Genomic DNA, 14355 nt, shown 5'->3' with positions numbered 1-14355 from the left:
AAAAATATCTTAAATGAATTCATTTTTATAACTATTAAAAAAACAACAAAACCTTGTATTATTTCATAGTCTTGCCAGGCCAGATGTGTTTCTCAAGATTCAGAATGCAAGTCTAGGGACAGCTTGTTAAAAAGTCTGTAGTGGATAGCAGAAAATTTGGCACTGCGAAGGCTCCAAATGAAAAGAGCAAAAAAAAAATGAACAAAAGAATTAACAAGGAGGGAAAATTAAAAGCTGAAATTGCTGTTATCCATTCAAGAGCTCAGGAGCAAATGCTATCTGAATCTTGATTATTTATTTATCTTCCTGTAATTTTGTTGTCACTACATGGCAGAACCACAGCTAATAGTGTTTAGAGAAAATTATGTCTATATACAGTACTAGCCATGTGTGCCCAACTATGTTGCGCGTGTTAAAGTTGTCTGTGAAGGGCTCCCTGTTTAAACGCGGCTGCCAGTCGTGAACTGCATTATGATTTTTTATAAGATAAACAAAATGACAAAAGAAAACCCTTGAATATTGATTTGATAGGAACGGCGTAAACGGAATCACTATCCGAATCGTAATTATGTGGTGGTGTAGGAGCATTTCTGTTTCTGTCCGTTCACAGTCTGTCTCGTTTTCATGACGCTATCGTTTCCTCTCACGATGTCTTCTCAACCTTTCTCCAATCTCGCAGGTTGCTTTGTGGCAATCCAAAGAGTAAGGCAATATACACGGAGCAATGGTTATAAAAGGGGGACACATAGGTATCCAGGCTCTTTAAAGCATAAATAGGGATCACTTCACTTACATGTGAGCAAGCCACGGTACAACTGTGAGACGTGCAGCACTCGCCAAGTACAACGTAACAATAATAATTTCTGGAACGTGCTGTTACGTTGTCAATTTTACCCACTGTCTTTCTTTCATTCATATGTTACGTAGGCACGTACCTTTTATCTTTGGTAATCTCATTCTCTAACCAGGCCTCAGGAGCTAACCAGCGTAACACTGTCCACCACCCCTTTCATTATTCCGTTGACATCCGTGAGTAACAACAACGTACTAAACTGGAAGGTGGTCTACGCATGTGTGGAATTCGCGGACAAACAAAGATCAAGATCTAAATGAAGATCTCTTTAGTTAATTTAAAGCACAACAATTTGTTTAGTTTGAATGTCTGTGTTTTGAGGTGTGACTGGCGTACTACAGTCTTCAGTAGTATAAGCCTGGAGGAGATTCTTAATGCAATGCCTATGTTTTAGCTGTCTCTCTACTGCCATCTAGTGCTTCTTCTAATTCATTCGTGGACAAACAAAGATCAAGATCTGGCGCCCTGCCCGGGGTTTGTTTCCTGCCTTGCGTCCTGTGTTGGCTGGGATTGGTTCTAGCAGATCCCCGTGACCCTGTAGTTAGGATATAGTGGATTGGATAATGAATGGATGGATGGATAGTGATGTCTTTGTATACTGAATAAATATCTGGTTTCATAGAATGGTTTTCCCCTTGCAACAGGTTATATTTATTTTTAACACATGTAATATGTTCTCCGCATGCACAACACACATTTATATATTTAACTGGGGTCTTCTTAGGAGAAATGGCAGCTTTAGTGGGTTTATCGATTGCAAGCACAGGTTTGCTGTCGATCGACTTATGTTAACAAGAGTGTAGGTTCTCTTTGCTGTTTAAAATAGTATCTATATATAACCTCACCACCCCTACCTTGAGCTCCTTCTAATGAGGTAATGAGAAATGTGACACTCAGTAAACCATCTAATTGTTCCAACCCACATTTAAGCACAATTCACTCATGGTTTTCTCTAGACATATGGCTCTGCGATAACATTTAGCGGTTATCAACAGCTTACAAAACCATCCTGAAAGTCTTTGCTATCAATTAAAAATCATGATTGGTCTCCCGTAGACTATCTTGTATACTCAGATATGTGGATGGATATTTGAGGAGTAAACTGCAAGACAATGTTTATATTTTTATATTATGTACATTAAAGAACCATCAACAACAAATCAAATCAATTTAGTAATAAATTGAGTAATTATTATAAAAGTAAAGTTGAATGTATCAGATTCTGCAGCTGCATGAATAGAAAAAAACAAGTATGTATTCACTTCCGGTTGATGGATTTGGACCAAAAGTTAATACAGATCTACAATTTTGGTGTAACAACCACATGCCAAATTTCACCCATCTATCTTATATTTTTGAGTTATCGTGTTTACACACACACACAGACACAATTCCAAAAAATATTATTTTCGGACTTAGGGAGGTCTAAAACGTCAAGATTCATCAAAATCTCAAGGTCACATTTTTTCACGCTGTATCAGTGCATGTTCTCTCTGTCTCTATAGGGATCTGTTGATAAAGCATTTATCCTGTGCATGTTATCTTAGGGGTGGCACGGTAGCGCAGTGGCACAGTGGTAGTGCTGCTGCCTCGCAGTTAGGAGACCCGAGTTCGCTTACCAGGTCCTTCATGCGTGGAGTTTGCATGTTCTCCCTGTGTCTGTGTGGGGATACTCTGGTTTCCTCCCACAGTCCAAAGACATGCAGGTTAGGTGGATTGGCGATTCTAAATTGTCCCGGGTGTGTGAGTCCTGCGGTGGGTTGGCGCCCTGCCCGGGATTGGTTCCTGCCTTGGCTCCAGCAGACCCCCGTGACCCTGTGTTTGGAAAATGGATGGATGGATGTTATCTTAGACTGCGGTGGGCTGGCGCCCTGCCCGGGGTTTGTTTCCTGCCTTGTGCCCTGTGTTGGCTGGGATTAGCTCCAGCAGACCCCTGTGACCCTGTAGTTAGGATATAGTGGGTTGGATAATGGTTGGTTATGTTATCTTAGAATAAGACTCTAAGAAACTTTCATCAGTAATGTTCCAGAGAAATTGCTAAGCATGTTGCAGCCCCTCACTGGCAGGATTTACATATTTATTGTGCTTAATCCAATCCCTTTCTCAGTAGATTCAGCATTATTTTTAACGAGTTCCTGTAGATTTATTGGCCATTTTCTTAGCACAGTACTGGTCTCCTTAATGCTTCAGTCCAACGACATACCTCTCAAGACCTGTTCTATACTGGGACATTGGTTCTCTTTTGGCAGGTTTTTATTCCAACCCTTCCAAATAAAACTTTTTCTGTAATTGTTCAATTAGATGCTTTCATTTTTCTTAATAACTGCACAGTCAATAATGCTTTCCTTTCTTGCAAAACCAAACAAACTAAATGTTTCTTCTTGTGGCACAGAAATGCATAGGAATCTAGGTGTGATTTTGTCCTTTTTCCTTTTGTTTGCTTTGGTTGCTCAGTAACATTTTGATCCATTATTAAGTAGTTTTTAAATAAACATACTGACTTCTATGCAATTTGCACAGGCCCCATTACAAATGTGCTTTGTTAAGTTTCCAGATAGGAATGACATCTGATGACAAAGCACGCACATATTTGAAAACTTCTTGTAAAATAATAACAAACAGTATCGAGTAGGTAATTTTATATCCTGAGAAAAGAAATCAGAGAAAGTTTTAACCTGGGAACTTTTTAAGAAATTAGCCCGTGGAAAAATAAGCAACTGTCCATTGGGTCTTATCTGCTTTATCCACTTTTTCATGCATCAATAAATAATTTTATCTGCATGGTCTAAATGCTGGTAGAATTCCTTAAAGGAAATACAGCTTTTGTTTACATGCAATACTACACATATTGTGATAGGAACAGAAGTGTTTCCAAATTGATTCTGCTGTAGTTCTTAACTTTTTGTCTTTTTTTTACGTGTACTCAGTATGCCAGTGTCGTTTCCAAGGGACACCAACTTAAAAGGGCCAAGTGAAGTCTTCTGTTCAGACCAGATGACACAGCCTCAGCAAGCTATTCATGTGAGGGATACAAATAAGAGCCTCTAAACCAGTTATCTAAAACCTTAATTTGTAGTTTCTACCAACACTGCATCTAAAGAAGCATTTACAATCAGCATTTTAAAAAGTCTGCGGTGGCCTGGCGCCCTGCCCGGAGTTTGTTTCCTGCTTTGCACCCTGTGTTGGCTGGGATTGGCTCCAGCACACCCCCGTAACCCTGTGTTAGGATAAAGCGGGTTGGATAATGGATGGATGGATGGATTTTAGTCTAATAATTCACCTCTAGACATCATCTTGTGCTGTCATCCTGACACTTCACACTTAGCATCTATGGTCTGTCAGTTTCATTATTATCCTTTAGAGATGGCACCAATTGCACGGCTGCGCTCGTGTCCTAATTTGGGTTACTGAGGTGGTTTGTTGTGAGGTGGGTATGGCAACATGCTGTATTAGTGTTTGCTCCCAACCCCTCTCTCTATAGAGATCTGCTGATAAAGCATTCATCCTGTACATGTTGTCTTAGAATAAGGCTCAAAGAAACTTTTATCAGCAATGTTCCAGAGAAATTGCTAAGCATGTTGCAGCGGCTCACTGGGATTCATCAGTACTTGTCTCTTTAATGCTTCACTTTCAAATTCATCAACGAAGGAAACCTTCACATACTCATACTGCTGTGCAGTCATGAGTGGTAGATGCTGCATTTATTGTAATACAATGGTGGTATTATTTAGAATACTCTCTGTACATTTGTACACTGTAGCTACGCTGTACTCTAATATCCATGTGGATATTTGTTAGTCAAGGAGTAATTCCTGTGCACGTGCCTTAACTAGATTGTAAAAAATAATCCCTGAAATAGTTTGTTTGCTTTTTTGATCATTTCAATAAATATTTGATCACAAAAAACAAAGTAAGGTAAAGGTGTGTTATGGTTCACCAAGTCAGTTACAGGTAAATTTGACTAAAATGCAACATGCTGAGTACTAACATGTCTACTTTTAAAATTAAGCAGAGATAATGGACTAAATAACAGTATGGTGTAGTTAGAATTATGGACTGTCTTCATAACAAGCAGCTGAAGACTGTTTACCACCATATATCTTTATTCTTTTTTACATCATGTTCTAATTTCTACTTAATTTTTTACATCTCCTCATTATAAAATAACTGATGCATCAGAATACACAATCTGCCAGTTAAAATGTTAACCTTTTCTATTTATTATATTCTAGCTCACCCATTATGTAATACTTATGCAGGTACTTAGTTAATTATGTTTATTTAGTGCTATTCTCACTACACAAAATGCCTTGCATAGACACAGAGGAACCACTTCAACCACTACCAATGTGTAGCAACAACTTGGATGATGCAACAGCAACCATTATTGCACCAGTAAGCTCACCACACATTAGCTATTAGGCAATGAAGTGGTGAGATAGATAGGTCGCCAATTAGAGACAGGGGATGATTAGGAGGCCTGAATGACCAAGCCATGGTGTGCAATTTAGCAAGGACATTGGGATTGAACCTACTCTTTTCAAAAGATGTCTGAGGATATTTAATAATCACAGATATTTAATAATTGGTTTTACGCCTCATTTTTACAGAAGAGTGTGCCTTTCACTGCACTGGGGAATTGGTATGCACACACAGTGCCCCCTGCTGGTCTCACCAACACCTTTTCCAGCAGTAACCCAAGCTTTTCTTAGATGGCCTTCCATCCAAGTACTAGCTTGGCCCAAACATGTTTTGCTTGAGGTTAGTGAACTGTTCATTTGCATTTGCATTTGCATTCTGTCCATATAAACCATACTGTGGCTATTCAGTACATATAGTAGATAAGTTGTTAATATAATCATATGTATATTCACCTTTAATTGAAAAAGTTGTAGTCTTAATTACCCTTTACAGGAATCTCTAAATAAAATATAACCAGGAAATACTGGACCATGTAAAATCTGGTTTTACAATATGTTAAACATCCATAATTAGCAATGCAAACTGACACATTTTAAATGTAAGGGATAAATATATTATTTTTATTACCACGTTTATATTAACTTCACCTGTTTGTTGTCTGGTACAAATCTTGTAATCGATATTTAAACCACTTCCTATTGTCCAAATGACTTGAAATTTTTCACACTTACTCACTTCCGATGACAATACATGAATCAATAATCATTTTCACTTATTGATCAATTAATCCATGTTAATTAAGAAATGAAATTTTTATATGAAGAATAGTTTCACCAATAGATGGCGCTAGTAACGGATAGAAATATCCTTTTTGCATCTTGTAAGAAGATGTGTGCATGTAAACGTCAAAGGAAGTGTTAAAATATTGATTACAAAATTATACTAAATCAAAGACTAAAAATAAAAGTGTGGGCGCTTTTCATCAATCAATATTCAAAAAAAAATCTTAGCAAAAGCACCCATCTTTAATTTTTTTTACGAGTGATGTATGAGAGATTTATTTTTTACTTTTTAGTACACTTTTTAACTTAATATAAGCATGGTTTTTAAAAAGTATTTTTATATATATATATATATTATTTTCAGTTTAATGAAGCAAAGTGTAGAGATGCCTACTTATTCCCATTGCAGTTTCCTGCAGCACTTGAATTGGTTAAAATCTACCCAACAGAATCACAATACTATAAGCTACTGCACACAACAGAATCTATCGTTTGGCATGTAAAGGGCTTAATACTGACCGTAATTCACATAGGAGCAATAATAACAGAAGTCAGAGCAGCAGGTGTTTTCATAAACACAATTTGGGTTACAGGAGCAGTCCCAAGAATATCCGTAACAAAAGCCCCTACAAGATCCTGTACCAAAAAAAAAACATGATGTCCCAGTTATACACAGGATTTGTTGAAACTGCTATTTTTCAATACATTCTCCAAGAAAAATCATTTATACATGAAGTTAAACAGATACTAATATGTAATTGACTGATGGACTAGCTGAGGTTGCTTTGCTTCTATCAGCACAATTTAGTACTACTGCTACTACACAATTCACTAGAATAAGCACCAGCATCCACTGAACTGGATTAAATAGGTGTGATAGCCCGTGTGCCCAAAGACTTGGCGCTGCCCTCTTCCAAGGGCATTGATCTTCATGACTGAGGATGGACCATGGTGAGGGATCAAATAAGGGAGATGCTTACATGTGAAAAGAATAACAGTTTATTCAAAAGATGGAGAATGTAAACTACATTTATAAGGTGAAAACAGTGCATGTGCAAAAACAATAAACATTTCAATAAATAAATAAACCATAAAAACATGGCATGAAATCAAAGCTAGTGTTCCAATGTGTTTAAAATCCAGCATGTAAGCCAATCAACAAGTTTGGTAGTTTGATATCCCCAGTAATTTAGTCATACCAATCTGGGTTAACTTTGTCTAAAGCATAGGGTTAAGCCAGTGTGTATGAGATCTGGCCAATGAGCATTAGACTGGAAGTTCACTGCATACAATGTGAATGCAAGGAAAGATGGAAAACGTCACTTTGGATCACACAAAAAGATGTTTTGTTTTTTGTACCATGACAGAACAGGAAAAGAAAAAAGATGAGCCAAGGCTGAAGCTATGACAAGTTTATATTTAGAATAAATAATGACACAGAAAATGTTTGTTCCAAATTAGAACATATGTAATTTAATAAATATCAATTAGGTTTTCTCTATCCAGTTTTACTCCACAAACTATTCCGTTTTTTGCAGGAACTGGAGCTTTCCACTTTCATACTTTTGACAAGATGCACAGATTGTGGGTAGTAGACTAATGAAAAGCTACAAGAATTATATTATATATCTACATATATATATATATAGTGGTCGAGTGCTGGAATGACAGTTCTGGACAGCCAAGAAAGTTTGGGGCACCAACCGGATCATCCCTTTTATTCACTGAAGATGAGAGAATAATAAAGTAAAAGAACGTTAATAACACAAAAAGCCGTGTGTCTCATCAGCAGGGATTTGAAGTGTAATTTGAGGTGTCATTCTTTAGCATTGGTCCATATTGTGGCTTGCTCGGGCCTAAAGTGACAACTCCTTCCAGGATGCCTGGGTTTTTATGTTAGTGAGACCAGACGGGGCAGAGCTAATTGCCTTCTTGGCACTGTGGGGAAAAAAGGAGAAGAAAGCGTGAGCGGCAGCACCGACTTCACATTTCAGCAGGGTTATTACATATGTCCTCCGACATGCATGCGTGACTATACAAATATATATATTCACATATGCACATCATCCTCTAAGGTATGTGATACCAAGGGGTGCTGTAACGTTTTCTCCTATTCCTTCCACAGCAACGAGAAGATGCCAAGTGAGGGCACCTGACTGCATCCCTTTCAGTCTCCTGCCTATAAGTCACAGGATCGAAGGAAGGAGCAATCACTCTATGAAGAGAGCTGAAGCCCAATTTGGCTACTTTTTCTTTCACTCTCTCCACATCATTGAGCACTGTTACTTTGCTATCGGTTTAAAGTAAAAGGGGGTTGGCACCCCAATATTTAGTGACTGGGACTCGTGATTCCTCATTCAACCACTATTTATATGCTACATTATTTAATCACTTTAATGTAGCAAAATGTCAGAAACAGTTAAATAAATAAGTTTAGCTTAGCCAAGGCAGTGTTGTTATATATGTACAGTATATAATGTGAAGGAGTACCCAGGAGGCAAGTGGTATAAAAATCCAAGGGCATAACTAGGCTAACAAAGAGCTGTGGAATGTTGAACACCAGCCCTCTGGTGAAAAGGAGAAAGACTCCCACAAAGTGTAACAAAAAGATAAGACATCCCAGTGTGGGGTGGCAGCAGACTCTTTAAGGCAAGGTGTACTAGAAGTGCAAAGGACTGCATCACCAGTGCAGAAACTGACCAGCTAGGTGGAAACATTCAGTATTCTCATAGAATGCTGGAAGGCAGAAATTCCAGTGGGGGCTCAAAATGGCTTCTCCTTATAAAGGAGGTTGGAATGTTGTTTGTTTAAGCTGCTAGCAGACTTTTATCTTTTTGTACTTTGTGATTTCTGTTGTGTTTCCTTATCATTGAGGATTTTATTTTTCGAGTATTGCCTCCTGTTGCAAAATATATAGAGATTGTTGTTCAGTTTAGTAATAATTCTGTGTTATATCTGAACTACAGTATACTGTATTTGAGATAAATAAGGCACACAACTACCTGTGGTATTGTAAGGATGGTTTGAAGTGTCTCCAGGGGTGGTTTGAAGAAAATCTGAAAGAGAAAGTATTTCATTAAAATGCAGTACTGGATTAGCAATCCTCCCAGCTGTGTCTTACAAGGTAGCAATATACATAGCAATCAATCAACATTATGGTAAAAAATACATGCAGAATTGTTTTGTATACACAAAGCAGAAAATATCAACTGTAAAGTGAACATTATGCTAAAAGATACTATTTGTCATACACTTGTCTTATTCACCATGCAGGAACATGTCATTTTTTTGTGTTAAACCAGAGTGATAAAAATGAGTACAACATATCAAGCTACAGGGTAGAGATGTGAGTTTTACTGCAAAGCACCTTTTTATGTTAAAATAAGCAGAATTGAATGTAATTATTTAGATTTAGTCAGGGTGGATCAATCTTTGGCAAATTAGGTGGGTGCCTCCAGTAACAAACATGTGAAGTTGTCATAATTGACAAATGTTAATGTAATACTATGCTAGGAAGGATGCCTAAAAGGTATAAAGATATTTACCTTTATACTGATTTACTGTTGGAGGCATAATGGATTGTTAAATTGGGAAAAAAACATTTATTAACTGATTATAAATGTTAAAAAATGCTTCTTTACAATAAGCATTGATGACAAAAATTTAATGTCTCAGAAACTTTATACAACTCTCCCTTATTAGAATCATTTTCTCCTTACTTTACCTTTCTTGTATTAGACTAATTTTCAGCAACAGTCGACCACATACAGTATCACACAGATAATGTAAAACTTTTGACAAGAACAGGCCATTCAGCCCACAGTAGTCTATCAATGCCAATTCTTTTTAAAGTTTCTACTCTATTGCTTGGTGACTTATTCAGTTTTTCTAAAGGTCTCTGTGTAAAGAGTGGGTGTGAAATTTACCATTAACTATTTTCTGTGTCCTTGTCTTGTACTTTTAAACTAACAGCTTATTCAATCAAGTATTGACATCTGTGATTGGAGCATCCTCAAAGCTGGAGCACCTAACAGCGCAATGAAATTTGGACTTGACTTGAAAAATATTTCATTGGTGCAGTAAGTGTTGCGGTCATCAACTGCATTTGTTAAATCTTTCAAATAGTTCTTGTGTATACTCAAGCAAAAATTATTATGGCCAGGTATTTTACTGCCTTTTATTTTTTTCATTCCTACTAAACCTTCTCTCTATCTCTCTCTCTAGCTGTAAACTCCAGATCAATTAATTATTATATTAATATGTCCTAAATCTACTGATTGGATTCCACCATTTTCATATACTGAAGGATTCCACAAACAATCAATCCTCCATGGACAGCGCATGAGTTTCAGGATTCTGAGGTGTTGGATGCATCTTTGTTTGCACCAATTTTAATTTGAGGTTATCTCAATTTTGTCTGCTCTTTTGGTTATATTTGAGTAATTTTTTTTTTTCATCATCAGCATGTGCTCTTTTTTTACTTTGCCATGCCACAGCATCATTGTCATCTGTCTGTAAGCACTAGGTCATGTGTGATATCGTACATGCCTCCTTAGCAGCCATAACACCTGCATTTCAGAACAGGTACCACCTGAAGCTAAGCATGTCTGAGCCTGACCAGGACCTGGATAAGAGACCAACTAAGAAACACTTGGGTTTTCTGCTGGGAGAGGTGTTGGTGAGGCCAACAGGGGGCACTTATCCTTTGGTCTGTGTGTTTAAAATCCAGCGTCTCAGTGTAGTGATGGGACACTATGCTGAAAAGTGGTGCCATCCTTTGGATGAATTGTAAAAATGAGGTTCTGACATTATGTAGTCAGAAAAGATCCCTATGAATCTTTAAAACATGAAGGGTGTAAGATAATATCCTGGTTAAATTGCCCCTCATTACTTTGCATCTATTTTGGCCTCCATCTTTGATTGGCTAACTTTGTCTCAACTCTTTACCACTTGGTAGGTAGTGTGTGTTGAGCATACTGATGCAAAAACAGCTGCCATTGCATTGCATTGATACTCCACATGAAGTGAGTTCCCCTACTCTTTATGTAAGGCTACTTCAATGTGTAGAAAAGTGCTATATAAATGTAACTTACAAATTTATAAAAAAAAAAAGCTACAAGCATACTGTTACGAATTCCCAGTTTTTACCTTCACCTTTCCTATTTTCAATAACAATAAATATTGTCATACACTTAAGGTGCATCTTCAAGGATATTTAATTTGCCTCCAGAGTGCGGGGTGGCGCTGTCGCTAACACTTTTTCCCGTGTTTAGCCTCAGACCAGAGGGCATGCACCCAGAACAGCACGGATATTACTTCTTCCTTTGTTGCAGAACTCTTGCCTCTTCTGTCTGCTATGACCACATATAAGAGCATAAGCAACTGGAAGTCACATTCAATCAAGAATTGCCATCTGGGAGTGGAGTATCTTCACACCAGGAGCAACCTTCAAGCCATGGATGTATTTAGTCCAAAAACTCTTTCTTTCTTTGTTCATTTTTTTAATATGACCTATTGAACAGGGTTCACCATGCTGATGCCCCAACTCATTTTGTACCATTTGGTTGTTTTAGTATAAATTGTATTGTATAGATATTAATATGCTATATATATATTGTACTAGCAAAATACCTGCGCTTTGCAGCGAAGAAGCAGTGTGTTAAAGAAGTTATGAAAAAGAAAAGGACATATTTTAAAAATAACGTAACATGATTCTCAATGTAATTGTTTTGTGACTGTTATGACTGTTGTTGTCATTAAGGATTTGATTATCATTATTTCTTTCAATCAGGTTCGTATTTGGAGGACGTGTTTCGTTCAAGTTACATTCCGTGTTTGTCAACCGTTGTAAAGATAACAGGTTTCATTCATAGAAGTATTCGCTACCCAAATCGCTACTCGTGAATCTAAGATGTTTAACAGGCATTCCCGGTATTAACTTGTGGATTTGCCTGCGAATATTTAGTGGCAGCATGTCTATTAACTTGTGGATTTGCCTGCGAGTATTTGGCGGCAGCATCATGAAGTTGTTTCCGTCTAGCTGCATCATAAAATGTACCACGACGTCTGTCACGCCTCCTTTTTACGGTTTGAGTTTCATGGTTTGTTTCAATTACGTTAGTATCTGCAGGACTTGTGTTGAAGTGACATTCGGCATCTGTCAAGTGTTGTAAGCATACAATCAGCTTCATCGATAACTTTGCATCCAGCTTTTGAGAGTTGAAACATTTCATAAATATCAAAGTGTCCACTACTCAAATCATCACCTGTGAATCTAATATGTTTAAGAGGCATTGGCGGTTCTCCAAAGGTGTAAAATATTTGGCCATTTCGGTACACTTGAAAGCGACAATCAAACAATTCAGCGGAAGCCATCAACTCACATGAAGAACCATAGGTGAAGGGCTTAAGCATTTCACTCTTATAGTGCTCCTGTGTAGTATAATTATCTCCTGTACCGTCATCAGTCCACACCTTGAACCTGTCCCAGTCATTCAATACATGACACAATGTTCCTCCGGATATCAAGATTGAGCCTGATATGGCCGTGCAATATGTAACAAAGAGAATGGAAAAGGTAGGTGGTATCTCCGGGCATGGAAACCACTTCATAAGTGACAGTTCTTTGATCAATGGTGATCACCTCGATAGACATGTTAATGGGGGTACGGTTGCAATGGTAAAAGAAATGGGTACCTGACCAATGTAAACTAAGTCTAAAATACCTACACAATAACTATATGCGTAATAAACAAACAATAAAACAGCGGAGAAGCAGTGGATTAAATAAAAAGGCTGCAGTTATCAGCAGGGAGACGTGAATCCCGTGGCGAAGTAAGGAAGGGAATGAAGAGACCGGAGCAACGGACAGCCTTATATAGGCAGGCAGCCAACAACGTGGGAAGCGTGGGGATGGGGGACCCAATGCCGCCTCACACGGCGACCGAGTTGCAGGCTATGGACATATATATGTACGTAAGCAGGATTCAATTAGCATTGGGAACCCGCGTAACAAATTTCTTGGAGATGGGCCCATAAGTAACAAACCGTTGGAAAATTCAATATGGCGGCCGACAGTGGTGTCATACCACCGAAAAAGTACCAAATTTCATGAAGATAGGACCATACATAAGAAAGTTCAACATGGCGTACATTGTCAACCGTTATGACCGTTACGAGTAGAATTTCGAAGTGAAACCTGCTTAACTTTTGTAAGTAAGCTGTAAGGAATGAGCCTGCCAAATTTCAGCCTTCTACCTACACGGGAAGTTGGAGAATTAGTGATGAGTGAGTGAGTCAGTCAGTGAGGGCTTTGCCTTTTATTAGTATAGATATAAACTGGCAGAGTACTGTCTAAAGCAGTTGGTTCTTAAACTTATTTCTCTCAGGACCCAATTTTGCCTATTACTTGTCTTCGCGACCTGTAACTGTCAATGAACAGCATTGAATCATTGTGCCGTTTCCCAGAACATAGACAGGGAGTTGGATTGGGGTCCTCCTCAGAGAATCACTGCAGATCGTTGCAGTTGTAGTCCACCTTCAAAAACTGCTGCCGCGTGTCATCTGGAGGGGATCATTTCAGCCACACACATGGTAGTCCATCATGGGCTTTCCACAAACCAATCACAACCCTTTCTCAGTCATTTCAATTATAATTCACAACTCAACAAAGCCCAATTACAGTTGTCTCGTGGACCCATACATTAAAAAACACTGATCTAAAGGTCTGATATTTAAATTCTCCAGTAAGCATGGTTTAGTCTTTCATCACCTTCTTGATTAACTTTCTCTGTTGACGAGTGTACCATTAAATCTGTTACCTCAACTCAAGTTTGTTAGAATTTTTCATGGCTGCACATAGTAAAATTCTGTCTGTTTATTATTGACAAGTTCTATGTGTCTTTCAGGACTGGATACAAAATCCTATTGCTAGCATATAGAACGCAAAGTCTTCCATAAAAGATATTTAACATAAAAGATATTTACACCCGCATTCCTTCACAATTTTGAGTACGATTATCCTTGGCCAAGTGCTTACCACTGCCTATATCTGGAAGGGTTTCTGTTAGCTCCCCAGTTTGTAGCGGTTTGCATTTCCTGAGTGAGACAATATCTTATATCTTCTTATATAATACGCTACCGTGGCTGTCTGTCTGTCCAGGATTTTAAATCACCTGTAGCACTCAAGCCATTTGGACTATTTACCTGAAATTTGGTACACATATACTACGTGACGTCTAATATCCACTTTCAGGGTGATGATTGACCTCTAAGGTTATTCCTCTTTTTATTTTATTT

The 14355-nt window shown here is 38.0% G+C and overlaps 1 protein-coding gene across 1 annotated transcript in view; it reads right to left on the bottom strand.

Annotated features, from left to right (window-relative positions):
* The window catches only part of LOC120539356 (deleted in malignant brain tumors 1 protein-like), a 33663-nt gene that overhangs the window by 15912 nt on the left and 3396 nt on the right, over nucleotides 1-14355 (bottom strand). The window contains exons 3-4 of the mRNA XM_039769354.1: nucleotides 9060-9113; nucleotides 6577-6693 (exon numbers count right to left, since the gene is read on the bottom strand). Coding sequence (XP_039625288.1) covers nucleotides 6577-6693; nucleotides 9060-9113 — 171 coding nt within the window. The remainder of the gene's footprint in view (nucleotides 1-6576; nucleotides 6694-9059; nucleotides 9114-14355) is intronic.

Source organism: Polypterus senegalus, chromosome 1, assembly GCF_016835505.1.
Source record: "Polypterus senegalus isolate Bchr_013 chromosome 1, ASM1683550v1, whole genome shotgun sequence".
In the NCBI taxonomy this organism is placed as follows: Eukaryota; Metazoa; Chordata; class Cladistia; order Polypteriformes; family Polypteridae; genus Polypterus; species Polypterus senegalus.
Note: the sequence above shows the minus strand (reverse complement) of the source record. Positions and strands in the feature narration are given on the sequence as shown.